A 20,047-nucleotide genomic window follows, 5' to 3' on the forward strand; every position below is an offset into this window, starting at 1 on the left:
TGTGGGCAGGTACACCAAAATGAAGACGGCCACCAACATCTACATCTTCAACTTGGCCCTGGCCGACGCCCTGGTCACCAGCACGCTGCCCTTCCAGAGCGTCAACTACCTGATGGGCACGTGGCCCTTCGGCGACATCCTGTGCAAGATGGTGATGTCCATCGACTACTACAACATGTTCACGTCCATCTTCACGCTCACCACCATGAGCATCGACCGCTACGTGGCCGTGTGCCACCCGGTCAAGGCTCTGGACTTCAGGACGCCGCGCAACGCCAAGATCGTCAACGTGTGCAACTGGATCCTGTCGTCTGCCATCGGCCTGCCTGTCATGTTCATGGCCTCCACCGTTGTCACTCGTGAGTTCGCATATGTACTGTCTTGTCCACTGTAAGTAATTTCCAAAAATATGTCGCTCGCAAGTTAGCAGAAAGCAGCACACCATGCGGTGTCTTGACTAATCCCACCCCACCAAAAAAATGTCTATCATAAATCATATCATAAATAATTTCCCCCAAAAGATGACTATCATGACATTGTGCAAGCAGCATATCATGCACTGTCTTGACCAAATACTTTCCTCATAAATGTGTCTCTTATGGCATATCAAAAACTGCATTTACTAATTCCTAATTTTCCCCAAAGTAGATCTATCGTGACGTAGCAGCGAACAGCATATCATGCACTGTATTTACTAAATAATTTCCCATAACAATATAATACAATATAATATAATGTCTTATCATGACATCGCAGCAAGTAGCATGCCCTGTCTTGACCAAATCATTTCCTAAAAATTATGTCTATCACGATTTAGCTGAGAGCAGCAGTTCATGCACCGCCTTGACTAAATAACTTACAAAATATACATCTACCGCAACGTAGCAGCGAACAGCATATCACGCACTATCTTGACCAAATAATTTCCCAAAAATATGTCGATCTGTTTGACGATATAATTTCTCCTAAATATCGCTGTCATGACACAGCAGCAAGCAGCATGTCCTCTACTGTCTCAAGTCAAGACTTTCAACAAAAACAAGTGTATCCTGACATTACAGCAAGCACAGCATATCGTGCATTACCTCGTAAAAAGATTTTCCAACAATAAGCCCATCACGACATAGCAGTGAGCAGCATACCATGCACTCTCTTGAATAACATTTCTTAAATAAACCCCTTGTAACATAGCAAGAAGAGGATTCCATATACTATCTTGCACAGAGACCAATTCCTATATACTATTTTGAGGTTAAATGTGCTGTCTGTTGAGTTTTTGAGGCTTTCACCATGTGTTTAAATCTCCTACTGGCCTTTTACTCCAAATACTGCAGCAGCTGAATACCGCTTGGCTATCTTAATTGGCCATTTTCTCTCCATTACCTCTGCTGTTAAGCTGACAATGCCAGCGACCCATACAAATGAGTCACCGGGAAGTCTTTCACTGGAGAATAAGTAGTAAATAGGGCTCTTTACAATAGACCCGAAGCAAGCCAACTGAAGTGTTTGTCACACTTGAATTATGTTTGAATTATGTTTGACGTGGATGGGAGGAGCTCCGCTCCAGACCTTATTCTTAATAAGAGCATATTTCTGTGATTTTGTTAGCCATTTCATCATTGTATTTACATGCTGCACAGCCTGATTTTGTATTAGCCATTAAACACCAAAACAACAGAAGGACAAACACAGGCCACATGGCGGCAAACACTTGGCTGCACAAGCCAAGGCACAATGCTGACAAAATGAATGCCTTCACGCTAGATTTACAGGGAGGGTGGAGAAGACAAAAACATCAAAATGGATGTCACAAGTGGATAACAATCATATATTGGGAATTGAGGCTTATTTTGGGCAGGGAAAAGTTGCAATCTTAAGACAATCATGTTGTATTTTTCAGAGAGGGGTGCACTTTTTCCTTAATCTCGTAATATTACCACTTTTTTCAATCAAAAAATAAAATGTTATTCTCTCATAATATTGACCTTTTTTTTTTTTTTTGACAATAAAGACGTTCTCAAGAGATTGACTTTAAAAAAAATATATATATATACTTTCCTCTTGTTATGACCCTTTCTCAAAAAAAAAGCCTCTTTATATTTCATGAAAGACTTCATTGTTGTAATAATTATTGTGATAAAATACAACTTTAAACTTTAAAATAACACAACTTTATTCTCATAAGATTATGACTTATTTTTTCTCCAAAAGAGTAAGACTTAATTCTTGTCATAATAGAAATTCTCTTTCGAAAAATATGACTCTTTATCTGGAGAAAAAAAGAAATCGCACTTTATTCTTGTAAAATTACAGCTTTAAAAAAATATGACTTTGTTTTCAATCATGAAATAATACGGCTTTACTCTGTTAAGATTATGACTTGAAATAATAAGATATTATTCTCAAAAAGTACAACTTTTTATTTCGAAGACAAAAAAATCCACTTTATTCTTTTAAAATGATTACTTTTACCCTGCCACAAAATATTACTTTTTATCTTGAAATAATATGACTTTGTATGACTTTCTATCTTGGAAAAAACAAACAGAATCCAGCTTTATTGTTGTACAATTACAACTTTAACCCTAAAAAAAACCCAGACTTTTTATTTTTAAATATAACTCTATATTTAAATATAATTCTTACTTTTAATGTTCTTACAAGTACAATTTCATCCTCTTAAGATTCCCAATTTGTTCTCTGAAAAATACGATTCCAGCTTTTTTGGCAGTATGCTAATAGTGTGCGTTTGTGTGTTCATGTACTCTTTTGTCCGCGTTCCTGCACAGCCTCCAGCATTGTGGACTGCAAGCTGATCTTCCCCCACCCCTCCTGGTACTGGGACATCCTGCTGAAGATCTGCGTGTTCATCTTTGCCTTCATCATGCCCGTGCTCATCATCACCGTGTGCTACGGCCTGATGGTCCTGCGCCTCAAAAGCGTGCGAATGCTGTCGGGCTCGCAGGTTCACCGGCCGATCATTTACTATTCATGTTTTCGTGTAACGAATGCAAAGTGGACTGCAATGGCTAAATAATGGACACTGCAGGGTATTAGCATGCAGATCAAGTACTGAAGTGCTAATTGATTTTTAACTCTCGGTAGAATGGAGCTTGAAAAGGCGTGACCCAAAGTGGCGACCGACTTGAATTGATTTCATAAATGAACCACCCTGCAACAATCATTTTGTGGTGATTATATATTGAAAAAAAAAACAATATTGGGAAATGTTCACCCGCTTTAATGGAGATTAACAATGTTTGGACGTGAACTGTGAAATCAAAGTGAGTTCCTGGTAGCTAATTGTTGTAATTTGGGGCCAGGAGAAGGACAGGAACCTGCGTCGTATCACGCGCATGGTGCTGGTGGTGGTGGCCGTCTTCATCGTGTGCTGGACGCCCATCCACATCTTTGTCATCATCATCGCCCTGATCAACATCTCCAGCTCCACCCTGCAGACCATCACTTGGCACTTCTGCATCGCCCTGGGCTACACAAACAGGTACCAGCCACTACACAGGACCGACCGGCACGAAACTATTTACTGTGAAAAATGCAACACTATGTAAGGTGGAAGTGCAAAAAGTGCCTGCGTTTTGTTCATGACAATGTATGATATCCTGCAATATCGTGATGGTGTTTATTTATTTATTTATTTTTTCAATGATGAAGTAATTGGCTTATTTTTCACACATTTTTAGCCAAGACTATGAAATACTGCTTGCTGCAAGATCGTGATGTGCTTCCTTTTGTTTTTTTTTTTTTTTTTTTTTTTTAAACAATTTTAATCAGGACAGTGCATGATATGCTGTGTGGGTTATTTTTGCACATTTCTGCCCAAGACTGAATTAAATGTAGTTTGAGGCAATATAGTATTGGAATTATTTTTTTCACATTTTTAGTCATGACAATGCCTGATATGCTGCTGGCCGAAATGTTGGCATGAGCTTAATTTTTCACATTTTAATTGAAAACAGTGCAGGATATGCTGCTTGCTGTTATGTAGTAATGGGATTATTTTGAAAATAAGACTTCATTCTCATTATAATACAAATGTTGACGTAGTAATAGGCACAATTGTTGCACATTATTTATTTAATAAAATTTTGTGGCAGCCTTATTAGTTTTGTAATGTAATAAGGGGCTTATTTTGCACACTGCAGCAGTCTAAACCCGGTGCTTTATGGCTATCTGGACGAGAACTTCAAGCGTTGTTTCCGCGAGTTTTGCTCATCCGGCCCCTCGCTCCTGGAAATGCAGAACTCCGCCCGAGTGGGCACGACGGGACGTAGGGCGCCGCAGCGCGAGCCCAACAGCGCGAAGATGGGAGACAGGTCCAATCAGCAGGTATGGTGGACATATTAAAGCTCCCCCTACAGTTAAGAAGAATAATCTACCTTTAAACTACCATGGTAAATAGAAACAGACATTTGGCTAAATTATGGCCAGAAGCTAATGAGGCCAAATGATTTTTAAGACGCTGTTACTTCAAGTTTTTAACCTGCTGTCCATTTCGTGTCTCTCGGCAGGTATGACTAGCCGTGGAGGAGTCGTCCGTTTACTTGCACTGTCAAGGCGGCAGCGCCAACGACGATCTCAACTCGGAAGTCACACAAGTCACCACAGGGCTCTAATTACTCAAACACACACACGCTCACTAATTTGCCCACATTTACACACACTGATTGTGATGAAAAATGTTGCAAGTCGGCAAACGGCACAGGACAAATCGGAAACTGAAGTGTGGGGGCAACACGGACAAACCCCGATTGTAAATAAGATGCTGACTATTATTATTATTATGTTTTTTTACTTCATTTATTTTATTTGTTTTTATTTTTTTTACCTGTGCTCTTCATCATCGTCATCCCCACAGACTTCATTAGGTACACCTGCACATTCTAATGAGATTCAATACAAGAGCTTGAACCAAAGTTCTGCCTTTGTCATAAACTGCAGACCTCCGCCAAGGCCAGGACCCCAAACATGTCCGTACAAGGCAATACTGTTTCACTCTGATCCTCAAAGCTAACATCTCAAAGGAGAAAGTTGAGGTTGTCTCAGTAACTGGCTGAAATAGGAGGAAAAAAATAGCTTTGTATGTCTACCCCCCTCACACCGAGCTGAGCTTTGGCGCAAGAACCAAATAAAAAATAAAAAACAAGTCAAGACCCACATTAGACACAACCATGAACTACTGTATGTCACGACGCAAATCAAAAGCCAAGTCAAAAACTTTGTCGAGAACCAGTCGAACACTGAGTTACGAACCTTGCCAAGAACCACATCAAGAACCATGTCAAGAATTGGATTCATAAGTAAGCAAGAACCACATTAAGGACCAAGTCATGAATCAGTAAAAACCAAATCAACAACCAAGTCTATAATCTGTCAAAAACCACAGCATGAACCAAGTCTCCGACTAAGTCAACAACTCAAGAACAAATATCATTCATGAACTAAATCAGGCAGCACGGTGAGCGACTGGTTAGAGCGTCAGCCTCACAGTTCTGAGGATCCGGGTTCAATCACCGGCCCCGCCTGTGTGGAGTTTGCATGTTCTCCCCGTGCCTGCGTGGGTTTTCTCCGGGCACTCCGGTTTCCTCCCACATCCCAAAAACATGCATGAATTGGAGACTCTAAATTGCCCGTAGGTGTGTGAATGTGAGTGCGAATAGTTGTTTGTTTGTATGTGCCCTGCGATTGGCTGGCAACCAGTTCGGGCTGTACCCCGCCTCCTGCCCGATGATAGCTGGGATAGGCTCCAGCACGCCCGCGACCCTAGTGAGGAGAAGCGGTTCAGAAAATGGATGGATGGATGAACCAAATCAAGAATCAGTCAAGAACTACGTCAACTAGCAAGTCAGGTTGGTTCTCAGTCAAGCACCACATCAAGAACCAAGTCAACAACCACGTCAATAATCAGTCAAACAACAAGTCAAGAATCAGTCAAGAACCAATTGAACAACCAAGTCAATCATCAGCCAAGGACCAAGACAACAACAAAGTCAAGAATCAATCAATAACCAGGTCAAGAACTCAACAACAAAGTCAGTCATCTGTCAAGAACAATGTCAAAAAACAAGGCAAGAATCAGTCAAGAACCACATCAACAAACAAGTCAAGAACTAAATCAAGTGCCGTATCAAGAACCAAGTCAAAAACAATATAAAGAACCATGCCAAGAACCACATCAAAACCAGCCAAGAACCAAGCCAAGAATCGGGTCAAAAAACACATAAAGAACCAAGTCAAGAACCTGTCAAGAACCACATCAAAAAAATTAAGAACCAATTAATGAACAGGATCAACAACCACATCAAAAAACAGTAAAAAGGCACATCAAGAGCCACACTAAACGAAAACTAAGTCTATAAGTTTCCTCCCCCCCCCCTACTAGTGGTGCTTTTGGCCTACTAGTACTACGACCTTAAGCTGGATATCAAGGATGTCGAACAAATGCTCAAACAGCTTTCCATACTACCCACTGGGCAAGTAATAAATATTCTTGATATTTGACTTAGGGTCCATGTACTAGTACACTTTTGTACTCACTAGTAAGACAACACTGGCATGCTAGTAGGACAACCGCGTGTTCCTCGTGAGTAATTGACAACTGCATGCTACTTGTACTACAAGTGACATAATAAAATTCTACTAGTGAACATCTGGTGCTTCAGTAGGTACTCGTGCACATTTTTATCCTACAAGTAACATGTAGTTGTCCTACAACTAGTAGGGTTGCACGGTATACTTGTACTAGAAAAGTATCGCAATATCTCAGCGTCAGAAATGCAACCATACCACATGTTTTTAGTTCCTGTATTTTTTTTTTTTAAAGTGACTATTCTGTGCCAACTGAACATGCTGTGCACGGTACAGCAGATAGCAAACAATTCTTCAAATAAGAGGACAAAAACGCTTACTTCAAACTGTTTATTTGTCACTACCAGTTGTAATGTATTGTAAATCCGAATCATAAAGCAACGAGAATCAAACAACAAACGTCCGCTAGCCTAATGCTAACAGATCGCTATAGACGGGCTAAAGGAAATTAGCATCAATGTTACACTAACTGTGCTAACTCAGTGTCTAAACAGCAATGTATAAGCTATGAATTTTACTCAAGTAATATCCTACGATGAGACTTTAACTTCTACCTAAGTAATTTTATGTCAAAATCCTTGTACTTTTACTAAAGTATCACTTTCAGGTACTTAATACAAAGGTAACCTTTCGTATTAATCAGTACCTATGAAGTAGCGCTCAACTTCAAAAGATTGGTTGCCCCTGGGCGATACGTACTCCAGTATAACTGGCCGTAAAAATAATAAATGACGTATGGCAAGACTATTAACCTGCTCGCTACTGCAATACATTTAAATACAAGTAGACTTCCCAATGATGACTCAGTACCTCGACTAAGCATTGTTTCTATTTTTCCACTGAGGCTTTTATTAACTGTCCAAACAATAAGTCAGAGAGGGGGAAAAAAAGAGAAATGTGTGCTGGCTTTCACACGTCTACGTTTTGTAACAAAAATCGTTCTTCTTTGAAACCAGTTACAAATCTTGAATCGAATGATTTTATTTTTGCTTCCGATTTTTATTTAATATCACCCACTGCCTGATATTATTTTTAATTAATAGAAATACATTGTTGTCCTGAGATACAAGTGACCTGACTTATGAGTATGCTGGGATAACAGCGGTCTTCAGAGAATGACATGTTGTGTATTTAAAACAATCATATAGCTTAGCTTAATGCTAACACATAATGGCAAACATCATAGGTGGGCTCAAGCAACGGATATTTGAACACAAACGGTGAAGCACCACATGTAGACTAAAACTATAACAATACTCACAGGGATATATTCTTCGTCCTCTGTAAAGAACGACTAATATTACTGCAGTGCACTAAGCGATTCTGACCATCTCCTTTATGTATATTTCTATGTCTGTATTATACTGCTCCCTAATGGTCAAGGCGCGTACACCTGACAAAGTAGAACAATGTGTAGCAAAAACCTTAATTTCTTTAAAGTGCAATATTTGAAAAAAAGTGCTATTTTTCTTATTAAAAAACAAACATTTTGTTGTTCGGGGGAATAAAAGATGGAACAGATTAATGACATTTCCATTCCTTTCAATGGGGAAAGATGATTTGAGCACTACCTACAGTACTAGTATGCCAAAGTTGGACTAATAATGAGGACAAAGAGCCTACTTGTAGAGTACAGTACATGGATATCAAGCTTATCGAATAAAAACTGAAAATGGATTTCCATTGTGCTGATGTACCTAATGTTATGTCCCTGGCATGCTTTTTTTGTGTCCATTTCCTACTAATTAAATTGTATTTGTTTTTTTAATATTATCAAAGCTTACACACACACACACATACACAGTACACACACATACACATGCACTCACACAAACTGTTACGTTTCCAACCTGTGCCTGGACTTCGACGACAGACCAGCTCTGCACATCGTCTTCTGTGTTCGATTGGATGGACTTAGAAGGGGAAACTGCCATCTCTGTTTATGACGCGGGAATCCCGCCGGCGCATTAGCGCGTGCGTGTTTGCACACTTTTAACGACACGGTCGTGTGTGCATGGTGGACGGTCGCCATGACAGAGGCTCACTTGATGTATTTTAAACAAAGGATTATGGCGTATGTGCGTTGTACTTTACTGATGGTGCTTTGCCGTCTGTGGTGTCTGTCGTTTATTTCTCACTGCCTGGCCATCATGAAAACATGTGGATGGAGTTTCCTTATGGAAGCATATTTGGTAACCAAGGCAAACTTGATGGATTCTTAAAAGGTCTTTAAAAAGTCAAAAATGAAGACCTATGCTTTAAAACTTGATTTGAAACCCTCTGACCTCTGGCTAACCCTGGCTCAAAACCTTCATTTACAACCCTAACCCTTGTTTGAAACCTCAATTTGAAACCCTAACCATTGTTTGAAGTCCTAATCCTAAAAAGCCTGAACCGAGGTTTAAAACCCTAATTTGAGACCCTATAAACCTGGATTAAAACTCCAATTTCAAACTCCAACCTATGCTTGAAACCCTAATTTGAAGCCATAATCCTGACTGGAACTCAGACTGGAAGCCTTAATTAGAAAAACTACCCTCGGTCTTGGAACTCTAACCCCAGTATAAAACCCTAATTTGAAACTATACCCTGCACTTGAAACGCTAACCTTAGCTTCAAACCCTAATTTGAAACCTCAATCATTGTTAGAAGCTCCGACCCCAAAGATTAATAATTACAATGAAAAAAGCACATTATACATTATGTGGATAGATCAATATATTTTGAATGATTTTTATTTATTATCATTACTTGTTTTTAGAGTTTGCCTCTTCGCCGCCATCACGATAAAAAGTCGCTAAAGGATGATAATGGTGAGCAATCTTCTTTCCGTGATGAGGCATTTCCTAGAAAAACATCTCAAGTGACGGAGAGGGTCAAGCACTTCAAAGGAAGAAAAATGAGGCAGTGTTGAATGTTGAGCAACTAGTATAAACTGTGTTTTGTAGCCTTGAGAAAAGCAATTCAGTTTGCTGTGGGGGCATTAAAGGAAAAAAAAAAAGATCAACTGGGGTCTTTAGGCCACGTTTGGACTCTTCTAGACAGACTGTTATGTTCATTTGCAGGGCAACATGACTCCAAAGTCAGACAAAACTTTGTGTTAAAGCTTGAAACCAAATTCAAACCTTAACCTTGTCTTCAAACCCCAATTTCAACCCAATTTCAATACTTAACCTAGGCTGGAACCTGAAAATGAACATAACGCTGGCGTCGTGACGAAACCTCCTACAATATGTACAAATTTGCTCACTGTCATATTTATTTATTTATTTATTTTATAAATCGATACTACTGGTCAGTCCCCACGTCGGTCTGTCGTTTACAAATTATTGATCTATATCTTAGTGATGAAAATGGCTTAATGGCTCAACAAACGTTTTTTTGGGGGGTTTGTGAGGTTTTTGCCCAATGCCGGTGATAAACAGTAAATGTGTACTACACACACACACACACACACACACACACACACACACACACACACACACAGTCTCACATTTCTGAGGCCACACACACACACATATATATGTACACGCACACAAACACACACACACAACCCCAATTCCAATAAAGTTGGGACGTTGTGTTAAACATAAATAAAATACAATGATTTGCAAATCATGTTCAACCTATATTTAATTGAATACACTACAAAGACAAGATATTTAATGTCCAAACTGATACACTTTATAGTTTTTAGCAAATAATCATTAACTTAGAATTTTATGGCTGCAACACATTCCAAAAAAGCTGGGACAGGTGGCAAAAAAGACTGAGAAAGTTGAGGAATGCTCATCAAACACCTGTTTGGAAATTCCCACAGGTGAACAGGCTAATTGGGAACAGGTGGGTGCCATGATTGGGTATAAAAGGAGCTTCCCTGAATTGCTCAGTCATTCACAAGCAAAGATGGGGCGAGGTTCACCTCTTTGTGAACAAGTGCGTGAGAAAATAGTCAAACAGTTTAAGGACAATGTTCCTCAACGTACAATTGCAAGGAATTTAGGGATTTCATCATCTACAGTCCATAATATCATCAAAAGGTTCAGAGAATCTGGAGAAATCACTGCATGTAAGCGGCAAGGCCGAAAACCAACATTGAATGCCTGTGACCTTTGATCCCTCAGCAGCACTGCATCAAAAACCGACATCAATGTGTAAAGGATATCACCACATGGGCTCAGGAACACTTCAGAAAACCAATGTCAGTAAATACAGTTCTATCCGTAAGTGCAACTTGAAACTCTACTATACAAAGCAAAAGCCATTTATCCCATTGAAAATGTGTAGCGCATTATGAAGCGTAAAATATGACAACAGACACCCCGGACTGTTGAACAGCTGAAGCTGTACATCAAGCAAGAATGGGAAATAATTCCACCTACAAAGCTTCAACAATTACTGTCCTCAGTTCCCAAACGTTTATTGAATGTTGGAAAGGTATGTATGTATGTATGTTTTGAAAGAAAAGAAAAGGTGATGACCCTGTCCCATCTTTTTTGGAAAGTGTTGCAGCCATAAAATTCAAGTTAATGATTATTTGCTAAAAACAATACAGTTTATCAGTTTGAACAGTAAATATCTAGTCTTTTTAGTGTATTCAATTAAATATAGGTTGAACATGATTTGCAAATCATTGTATTCTGTTTTGATTTATGTTTAACACAACGTCCCAACTTCATTGGAATTGGGGTTTTGTGTGTGTGTGTGTGTGTGGCCTCAGAAATGCGAGACTGTGTGTCAACTTCATTGGAATTGGGGTTGTATATACACACACAGTATATATAAAAGCAGCAAAATTAGTTTCCGACGGTCAGCCACTCATGAAAACTCATCGCAGAACTCTGCACACTGCGCATCAATTCAGTTGCGTTTGGCCACGTCACCGTAATTTGAAACCCTAACCCCTGGCATGAAACCCTAATTTGAAACCTTGACTTTGTCTTCAAAACTTAATTTGAAACCTTCATTTGGAACCCAAACTCAGGCTTCAAACCCAAATCTAATTTGGTGTAATCCAGCAGTTTTACGGCTCTTGTACAATTTTCAGAAAATTGGGTGGGCTTGTTCCAGCTTTTAGAGAAGGCAGCCTAAAGGGGACTATTGTTTATATGTACTATTAATAGTGGTTAATACTTTTTAAACATGTACAACAGTCGGGATTGTTACCAAAAATAAACACTAATGCAAACAAGAGGTGTAGAAAATGGATGGATAGATAAAAACATTGCCTGTGCGGTTAACTAAGGTGCTGAAATGATACTGAAACAACTTCCATGATTTCCTTTGGGAAAAAAATCATATTGTGGGTGACGGGTTCGGGAAGCATGAGGCATTATTTTAGATTGACTTTAAAGAGTATTTTTCCATAAACTGTAAGATTTGTGTGCTGTGTCGTCATTAGCAGCATCATTTTGTGATGGCAAATGGATGCCACTCTGTAGGGAAATAAATGTTGGTGACATTGCACACAAGCTTAATGAAACAACGCTACGGAGCCATTGTCAAATCATATTAAGAGTGTGTGCAACTTGATTGGATTTACCGGCCAGGCAGTGCGCTCGCCAGCTGCCTTTTCACCGTCGCTGTAAAACTCAATATTCTACGTGCCGCTTTTTTTCTATATAAAGATCGCTGCATTGCCCTACTATTGACTTAAATTGATCCACTGAGACCTAGAGTGGGCTAACTCCATTTGTTGTCATTTTTAGGGTTATGTGCATAAATGAGTAGAGAAAAGGCATATCTTTTTCAATAAGTACTGGTCGAAATCACGGTTTAGTTTGATGGGCCAACTCCCATTTTGCGTAGTATCGAGATTAGATGTTTTAGCTTGGGTGCCAGATGTGAATTTTATTTATCATCATTCATGAAATGTTGATAGATTTGACTGATGTTTGGACACAGACCACTATTGCACTAAACTTTATTTTGTATTAAATTTATTTTTAAATATTATATTACAAATACTTATTAAAGTGAGAAGAATTATTATTATTCAGCTAATTTTATTAAACTAAACTATGCTTAATTTGCACAATGCCAAAATCTGAGGAAACACACTTTTTGTAAAAATAAGTTTCCAGAGTAATGTGCAGTAATTACTGCCATATAAATCCCCAAGCTAAAGATAAATCCCCCCGGATTTTATTGCAGCCGTAAAACTTTAAATCACTCTCCTGCAAAATGACACAAATGGAGTTAGCCCACTCTAGTGCTCAGTGGCTCAATTATTCTAATAATTTTTGCTTCTTTTATATATATATATATATATATATATATATATATACAAAAACAATTTTTAAAGGCCATAAGAAATCTGGTCTAAAATGATGGTGGATTGTGCTTCTACTGTGGTCATATTGAATCTGCAGTCTTATAAAAAAAAAAAAAAGTACAGTATATTGATAAAACTTATGTCTGCAGTAAATAATCTGCTGTATATATTATTGTCCTTGCTGTTATTTTTTGATGATGTATGTACTGCTTACTGCTCATTGGTGTTGTGTAAATGCGTATAAATTACAACTATAATTTTAAAAAAAAGCTTGTTGGATGCTGTTTTATAGAACCACAACACAGGCACACATCTTGTTACCAGACATTAAATTCACTATGACAGAAGGTCCAATTTGGAGTCGTATTTTAAGTATTTTCACAAAAAAAATTAACAGAACATTTAAAAAGTAAAAATGAGTAAAATATTTTTTTTAATAATAATACTTGTAGAAAATGGTTTTAATTTTTCCATTTATATTTATTTGAATTTTTTTTTTTTTTTTTTAAAGATTCTATTTTGTATTTTTACAAGCTTTCATGAGATAGGCAGAGAGAGCAGAGACAGCAGGCACTCTAGAGACCCAACTATTTTAAGTAAATTTTCCATTCCTCTAAGAAAGGTAAAAGGTTACCTAAAACACTGCATCCACTGTAAATAAAGATTTTACGATGTTGGTCTGGAATCAATTAACTAACTGAAGAGGTGTTTCTCTGCTTTGGAGGTTCCACTGTAATAATAATTATGGGATACTGCACATTAAATATGACTAAATTCCCTAATGGGAATTCTTCTATCACCAGCTAAACGGTGATCGCATACTGTGCGATGAAAGGCAGTAATTATTTGCACTCAAAAGGCAAATCAGTTTCGTCAGTTTCCTGCCGTCTTTTTATAGGTTTCTTCTCAAGGCCTGCCCTATATGAGCACACAGTGCCACCATTCAAATTTAATGCCGCAGTTCTTCTGTGTTCTTTATTTATGAAGGTAAGCTATCTGCATATGACTTTCCCTCTGTTTTGGGAAAATTTTAAAACTAAACTATACAACCCAAAGACAAGGACCAAAATGTTAGTGCCAAATAAGGACCAGGATAACTAAAACTTTTTTCTATGTTCACAATTAACAATATGCCTGCCACCATTTAAAGTGCCTCTGATTAACCCCAAATACAGTTTAGCTGTTCTAGTAGGCTTTCCCTGGTATGTTTGCTCGCTAGCAAAAGCATGAATATTTTGTGCTAACACTGACTGCCATTTAAAGCCGTTCATATTTAAGGGCTGAGTTCCAGCTGAAGAAAAATGGTTCCAAAGAATGATGCTCCCACCAGCATGTTTCATGTTCTTTTGGTGATGAGCAGTGTTGTTTTTACATCAAACATACCTTTTGGAATTATCGTCAAAAGGTTCAACCTTGATTTCATCGGACACATTTTGCAATATGCATTATGGAGATTTAAAGTGGTTTTTTTTTTCTCCTTTGTAAGGTAAGTGTCACAAATAGAGAGGAGCTGGACCCAAGAGTAGGCGGTGGCAGATGTAAAATGAACAGTTTATTGAGGCAAGGTTATGGTGGAGACAGGCTTCAGCAAGGAGACATGGAATGTGGGATGAATCTTTAGGGATTGTGGAAGTTTTAACTGGACGGAAGTGGGATTAATGATTTTGGTGACGGGAAAAGGACCGATGAAGCGTGGTGTGAGTTTACGGGACTCTGTTTGAAGGGGAAGGTCGTGGGAAGAGAGCCAGACGGATTGACCCACTTTGTATTTGGGCGTCGGGGAGCGATGGCGGTCCGCGAGGTGCTTGTTGCGTGCCGCGGACCGATTCAGCGCTGTCCGGATGTCCTTCCAAACCGCCTGGACTCTCTGGAGGTGATCTTGTACGGAGGGGACTGCCACCGCCTGCTCCTGTAGGTCGAACAGTGGAGGTTGGAAACCGTAACAAGCCATGAATGGGGACATTAAAAAAAAATGTACCGGCATTACCAGATAACTAGCAACCCTTTACTGCTCAGTAACTGTTTTTTTTGTCAATGTCTTTCTTTCTCCAAAGTGTTCTGTAAATTGACTGTCTGTTGTCGTACTAGAGCAGCTCCAACTACCGGAGACAAATTCCTTGTGTGTTTTGGACATACTTGGCAAATAAAGATGATTCTGATCCTGATTCCGGTCGCGGAGCTGGTGATAGGCTCCAGCACTCGTGGGAGTGCTGGAGCCTATCCCAGCCATCATCGGGCAGGAGGCGGGGTACACCCTGAACTGGTTGCCAGCCAATCACAGGGCACACATAAACAAACAACCATTCACACTCACATTCACACCTACGGGCAATTTAGAGTCTTCAATTAACCTACCACGCATGTATTTGGGATGTGGGAGGAAACCGGAACGCCCGGAGAAAACCCACGCAGGCACGGGGAGAACATGCAAACTCCACACAGGCTGGGCCGGGATTTGAACCCCGGTCCGCAGAACTGTGAGGCAGACGCTCTAACCAGTCGCCCACCGTGCTGCTAATTTGAATCCCATTGAAATAAAAATTTCACCTGGTCCTTCATGTTTTCCTTAAAGAATTGAACCCATCTTACAAATTCTGCCTGGGTAATCAAACATGAGCACAACTGTGTGTTTTCTAATTTACTAAATGAAAGTAAATTTTAAAAAAGGATGACGTGTTCAAATAAAGTGCTTAACTTCAGAATAATTATTTGAAAAAAAAACTAACAAAATACATATAATACTTCATGTTTTGATCATATGGATAGAAGCAAAAACATTGCATTGAAAAAATGCATTATACATAGGTAGAACGGTTTTCCAGAATTTTTAGGTCAACTTTGGGGGTGTGTATTATACATGGGTGCGCATTATACACGAGAAATTACAGTAAATGTATCAGTTTGAACATGAAATATCTTGTCTTTATCGTGTATTCAATTAAATATAGGTTGAACATGATTTGTAAATCATTGTATTCTGTTTTTATTTATGTTCAACACAACGTCCCAACTTCATTGGAATTGGGATTGTATGTGTGGGATTACTGTTCAGTGAACCCCATGTGTGCTTCCATCGATAGGCATCTATCGGCAAATATAAACCTTTTAGAGGGGCTTCAATTTCTGATTTCGGATTTTAATGATCTGCAGCAACGCTGTTTTTTTGTGACATTTTTGTTTGATTTAGATTTTTTTGTAAAATATGTGCCTCAATAGAGGTTTGGAAACACTAGAGTAGGGAACAATAACAGGAATGTACATCCATCTGCAGGTAACATGGTGGTCTGTCCGGCATTTTGAGCTCAATAAAGACAATAAATACAACATCCGTGAATGTAATTACATGCTCAGAAAGGCTCAGTGCGCGTTTGTTGCAACTCTCTTTCGACGGGGCTCTCCTGACATGTCCCATCATTTCACACTTCTGCAGATTGCCTCCAAAAGTCATTAAAGGCACCGTTGTTGGGCTTTCACGCTTCCCGCTCTGATCCGCCACTTGTAATTTCCCAAACATTCCTAGCAATGGGCTTTATATTTGCAAGAACTCACCTTCGAGTTGTTACAAGTTGAGAAAATAGCAAGTGTGTTCAGGAATAATAACTGCCAGACAGCTAAATCGCTACTGTAGATTTGTAGATCACGTTGGAGCACAATAACGAGCTTGTTCCTTAGCGACTTAACTAACTAACGCATTAGATAGAGATTAGTTGGAATGTATGCATCAGTGATTTGGTGATGATAGCTAAACATTTAGACTAATAATATCTTGGGGCATCGATGTGTTGCTGACGACATCAAACAATTATCTTAAATAATGACATGAATTCTTAGAATCGGTTACCATCGACTTTCATGCCCCCAGGTTTATGTTTCTCATGTCCATGCTGTCACTGTTATTTACTGCCTTAAAGGACCCCAAGATCACAATCAGCCAAGATCTCAACAGCAGCCGACTCAGTAACATCTTTTTTTTTTTTTTTTTTTTACATCATGTCGTCAACCGCAGAGATTGAAAAAAGTAACAAGCGTATAGAAAGTAACAAGCGATAGAAAGAACAGATATCTTTTTTCTTTTTTACTTTGAAAAGTAAAAAGTCTGAATAATAAATTACAGATACCTAAAAAAGTATTTGTACTTTGTTAGTTCCCACGAGGCGGCACGGTGATCGACTGGTTAGACCGTCTGCCTCACAGTTCTGAGGACCGGGGTTCAATCCCCGGCCCCGCCTGTGTGGAGTTTGCATGTTCTCCCCGTGCCTGCGTGGGTTTTCTCCGGGTACTCCGGTTTCCTCCCACATCCCAAAAACATGCATGAATTGGAGACTCTAAATTGCCCGAAGGTGCGAATGGTTGTTTGTTTGTTTGTATGTGCCCTGCGATTGGCTGGCAACCAGTTCAGGGTGCACCCCGCCTCCTGCCCGATGATAGCTGGGATAGGTTCCAGCACACCCGCGACCCTAGTGAGGAGAAGCGGCTCAGAAAATGGATGGATGGATAGTTCCCACGAGTAGTAGCTTGACAGCTGGCTTGGTACTTAGCTAGTTAGCTAGCTCGTGCAAGAGACGAATAGACATGGTTTATTTTGGATTGTATTTACTTGTCATTTAGTGTTGTTACTTTCTAACACGCTGGCTAAAAGTTAGGTTTATCTTGCACGGCAGGTACTGATGTCTATGCAGCTTGACAGCTAGCATACTAGTTAGCCAGTTATCTTGCTAGCTCAATAGTTTTAATTGTATTCATTAGTCATATAGCGGAGTTAGTCTGAAACAAGTTAGCTACAAGGTTACATTTATGAACATGTGGGCCAGCCAGGTACTGATATGTAACTCGATTGCTATCTTGCAAGTTAGCTAGTTGTATTTATTAATCAATTAGTGGTACTTTCGGTCTTACTTTCTAACGAGTTAGTTAAAGACACTTATGTCAACTGGCCATGTTTCTCAGTAGCTAGCTACTTAGCCAGTTAGCTCAATAGATAGTTTTGTCTGAATTGTATTCATTGGTCATTTTTAGTGGCGCTATCTGAAACAAGGTAACTAAAAGCTTAGGTTTATTATCCTGTGGGGCAGCCAGGTACTAAAATGTAGTTCAGTCGCTATCTTGCAATAGACATACAGATTCATAGATCGATCGATAGATCAAGCGATTGATTGATTGATTGATTGATTGATTGATTGATTGATTGATTGATTGAGCTATAAATTTCGGTTTATGCTCTTGTGGGGCACCCAGACACAGACGCTCACTTGCGACATAACTTGCTCAGTAGCTCAGCACAGATTCCTCTGAGTCACATTCACTCTCTCTCTGTGGAAACATTGGCGTATAGTCGCAACATAAACTCATTTTATCGTGTTTGTTGTCTCACAACAAGCTTTTAGTGGGCCTATTTATTTATCCAGCCATCCTCAATGTTCCCTTTTTTAGAAGTTATGCAAATGAGGTTACACAAGTGCAACACAATGAACAAAACGAAAACTGGAGACCAGGCCTCTGAACATTACTCATGATCATGCACGCAAGGACACACACAAACACTCACACACGCAGGAAGGAAAAGCATAATCTGATGCGAAACACGAACACCGCTCATTCCATTTCCTTCATTTACTGTTCCGAGTGGGTGTCGAGGGCGTCAGGCTTCATGTTCATGACTGCATCAATACTCTCATTTTAGGGAAATTCAACATCTGCTCGACCCAAGTGCATTTCGCCTCGATCTGAGTACACGTTAACCTTCAATCTGCACTTAACTAACCTATATGATGCTTAACGACTAAAAATGATAAGTAAATTACAATCAAGATACTTTCATGGCCTTCTTCCTAACGTATCCGATTGGTCTGTGTATTTCCTGTGTGCATCCATTTCATAACGCAATGACCTGAAAATCTGCCAGAAAGTTTCACAGATTGACTTGTGGTGAAGCCTGTTTTCATGAACACAGCCATCGTGAAAATGGTACTTGGCCCAGTGTTGCACTGATGAATCATAAAAAGTGCTATGATGTTTGACTGACCTCTATATGTCAAGGTTTGAATTAAACCTTGACGTTGACCAGTATTCATATATGAAAGTTTTACCTTTTCTCTATTCAGTACTGCACTTAACTTAAAAACCTGTCATTCAACCCCCTCTGTTTCTCAGGGGTGAAACTGCAAGTGTTTGTAATCTACTAATGGAAAGAAGAAGAAGAAAAAAAACAATACTAATGAAAACATAAATCTACAAATACTGTATAGGTCTGGATCCACCTATCGAGTAGTTGTTTTAGAACTCCCTGAAGAAGTGCGATAGTCTTTTATCAGTTTCCTTTTTTGTTTTTTACAATGTGTTTGTTTTCCATCTTCACAATACGGCCAATCAATAATGATGAACCGTGCTTCTCCCATGAGTCCTTTTCAATGGCTTGTAGCATCCAGACGGCTCATACCACCTCCTATGACATTTGCTGGGGATGTTTTTTTCCCCCTTAATCTCCCGCGGTGATGATAATGATGATGATGATGAGGAGTTCTAAGCGCCCGCCCGGAATGTCGCAGTTGTTGTTCTATTCCGCTCCTTCATTGCAAAGCCTCTCATTTTATTGATCCTATCAGGAGTTCTAACCACATCCATTCCTCAGGATGGTGAAAAAGAGCAGAAGAGGTAACAGTAACATGGATTCATTTCCCATGTGTAAATTATAAACGCTCGGTCAATTTCCTCCCTATTCCGCAAAAAATAAAAATAAAATAACAGGAAACATCGACACATATTTTTAGATAATCGATATTTCTCAAAGAGGAACATGGAAAGTAAAAGGCTGAAATCCCACGTGGGCCCCTGACATTTTGGTGCAGCTGTAGCATGACGGACACGCTTTGCTATGCTCCTGGATGTGGTTACCGTGGCGTCAGCGTCCTCAACTTCAGCTTCTTGACAATGACAAGGCGGATTAGAGTGTCAAAACATGTCTGATACGTAGATGCACATACGTTGACGTGCACAAACACTATAGAGTGTTTTTTTCCATGCAGCTATCCTTTTTTTTTGACAGTGTAATTGGATTTGGGACTATTGCTTGCATATATTTTAAATGAGAGGAACATGTGAATGCACTGTAGTGACAAGGCATCTATTGAAGTATTTTAAAATAAAAACGAGAATATCATTTGTGTCACT

General features: G+C 39.3%; 1 protein-coding gene across 1 annotated transcript in view; it reads left to right on the forward strand.

Annotated features, from left to right (window-relative positions):
* oprm1 (opioid receptor, mu 1) overlaps nucleotides 1-9,609 on the forward strand; it is a 28,553-nt gene extending 18,944 nt beyond the window's left edge. The window contains exons 2-6 of the mRNA XM_061790640.1: nucleotides 10-359; nucleotides 2,790-2,965; nucleotides 3,324-3,502; nucleotides 4,164-4,347; nucleotides 4,530-9,609. Of these exons, the coding sequence (XP_061646624.1) occupies nucleotides 10-359; nucleotides 2,790-2,965; nucleotides 3,324-3,502; nucleotides 4,164-4,347; nucleotides 4,530-4,535 (895 nt within the window). The 3' untranslated portion in view covers nucleotides 4,536-9,609. The remainder of the gene's footprint in view (nucleotides 1-9; nucleotides 360-2,789; nucleotides 2,966-3,323; nucleotides 3,503-4,163; nucleotides 4,348-4,529) is intronic.
* Nucleotides 9,610-20,047: the final 10,438 nt, after the last annotated feature.

Source organism: Phyllopteryx taeniolatus, chromosome 11 (assembly GCF_024500385.1).
Source record: "Phyllopteryx taeniolatus isolate TA_2022b chromosome 11, UOR_Ptae_1.2, whole genome shotgun sequence".
Lineage (NCBI taxonomy): Eukaryota > Metazoa > Chordata > Actinopteri > Syngnathiformes > Syngnathidae > Phyllopteryx > Phyllopteryx taeniolatus.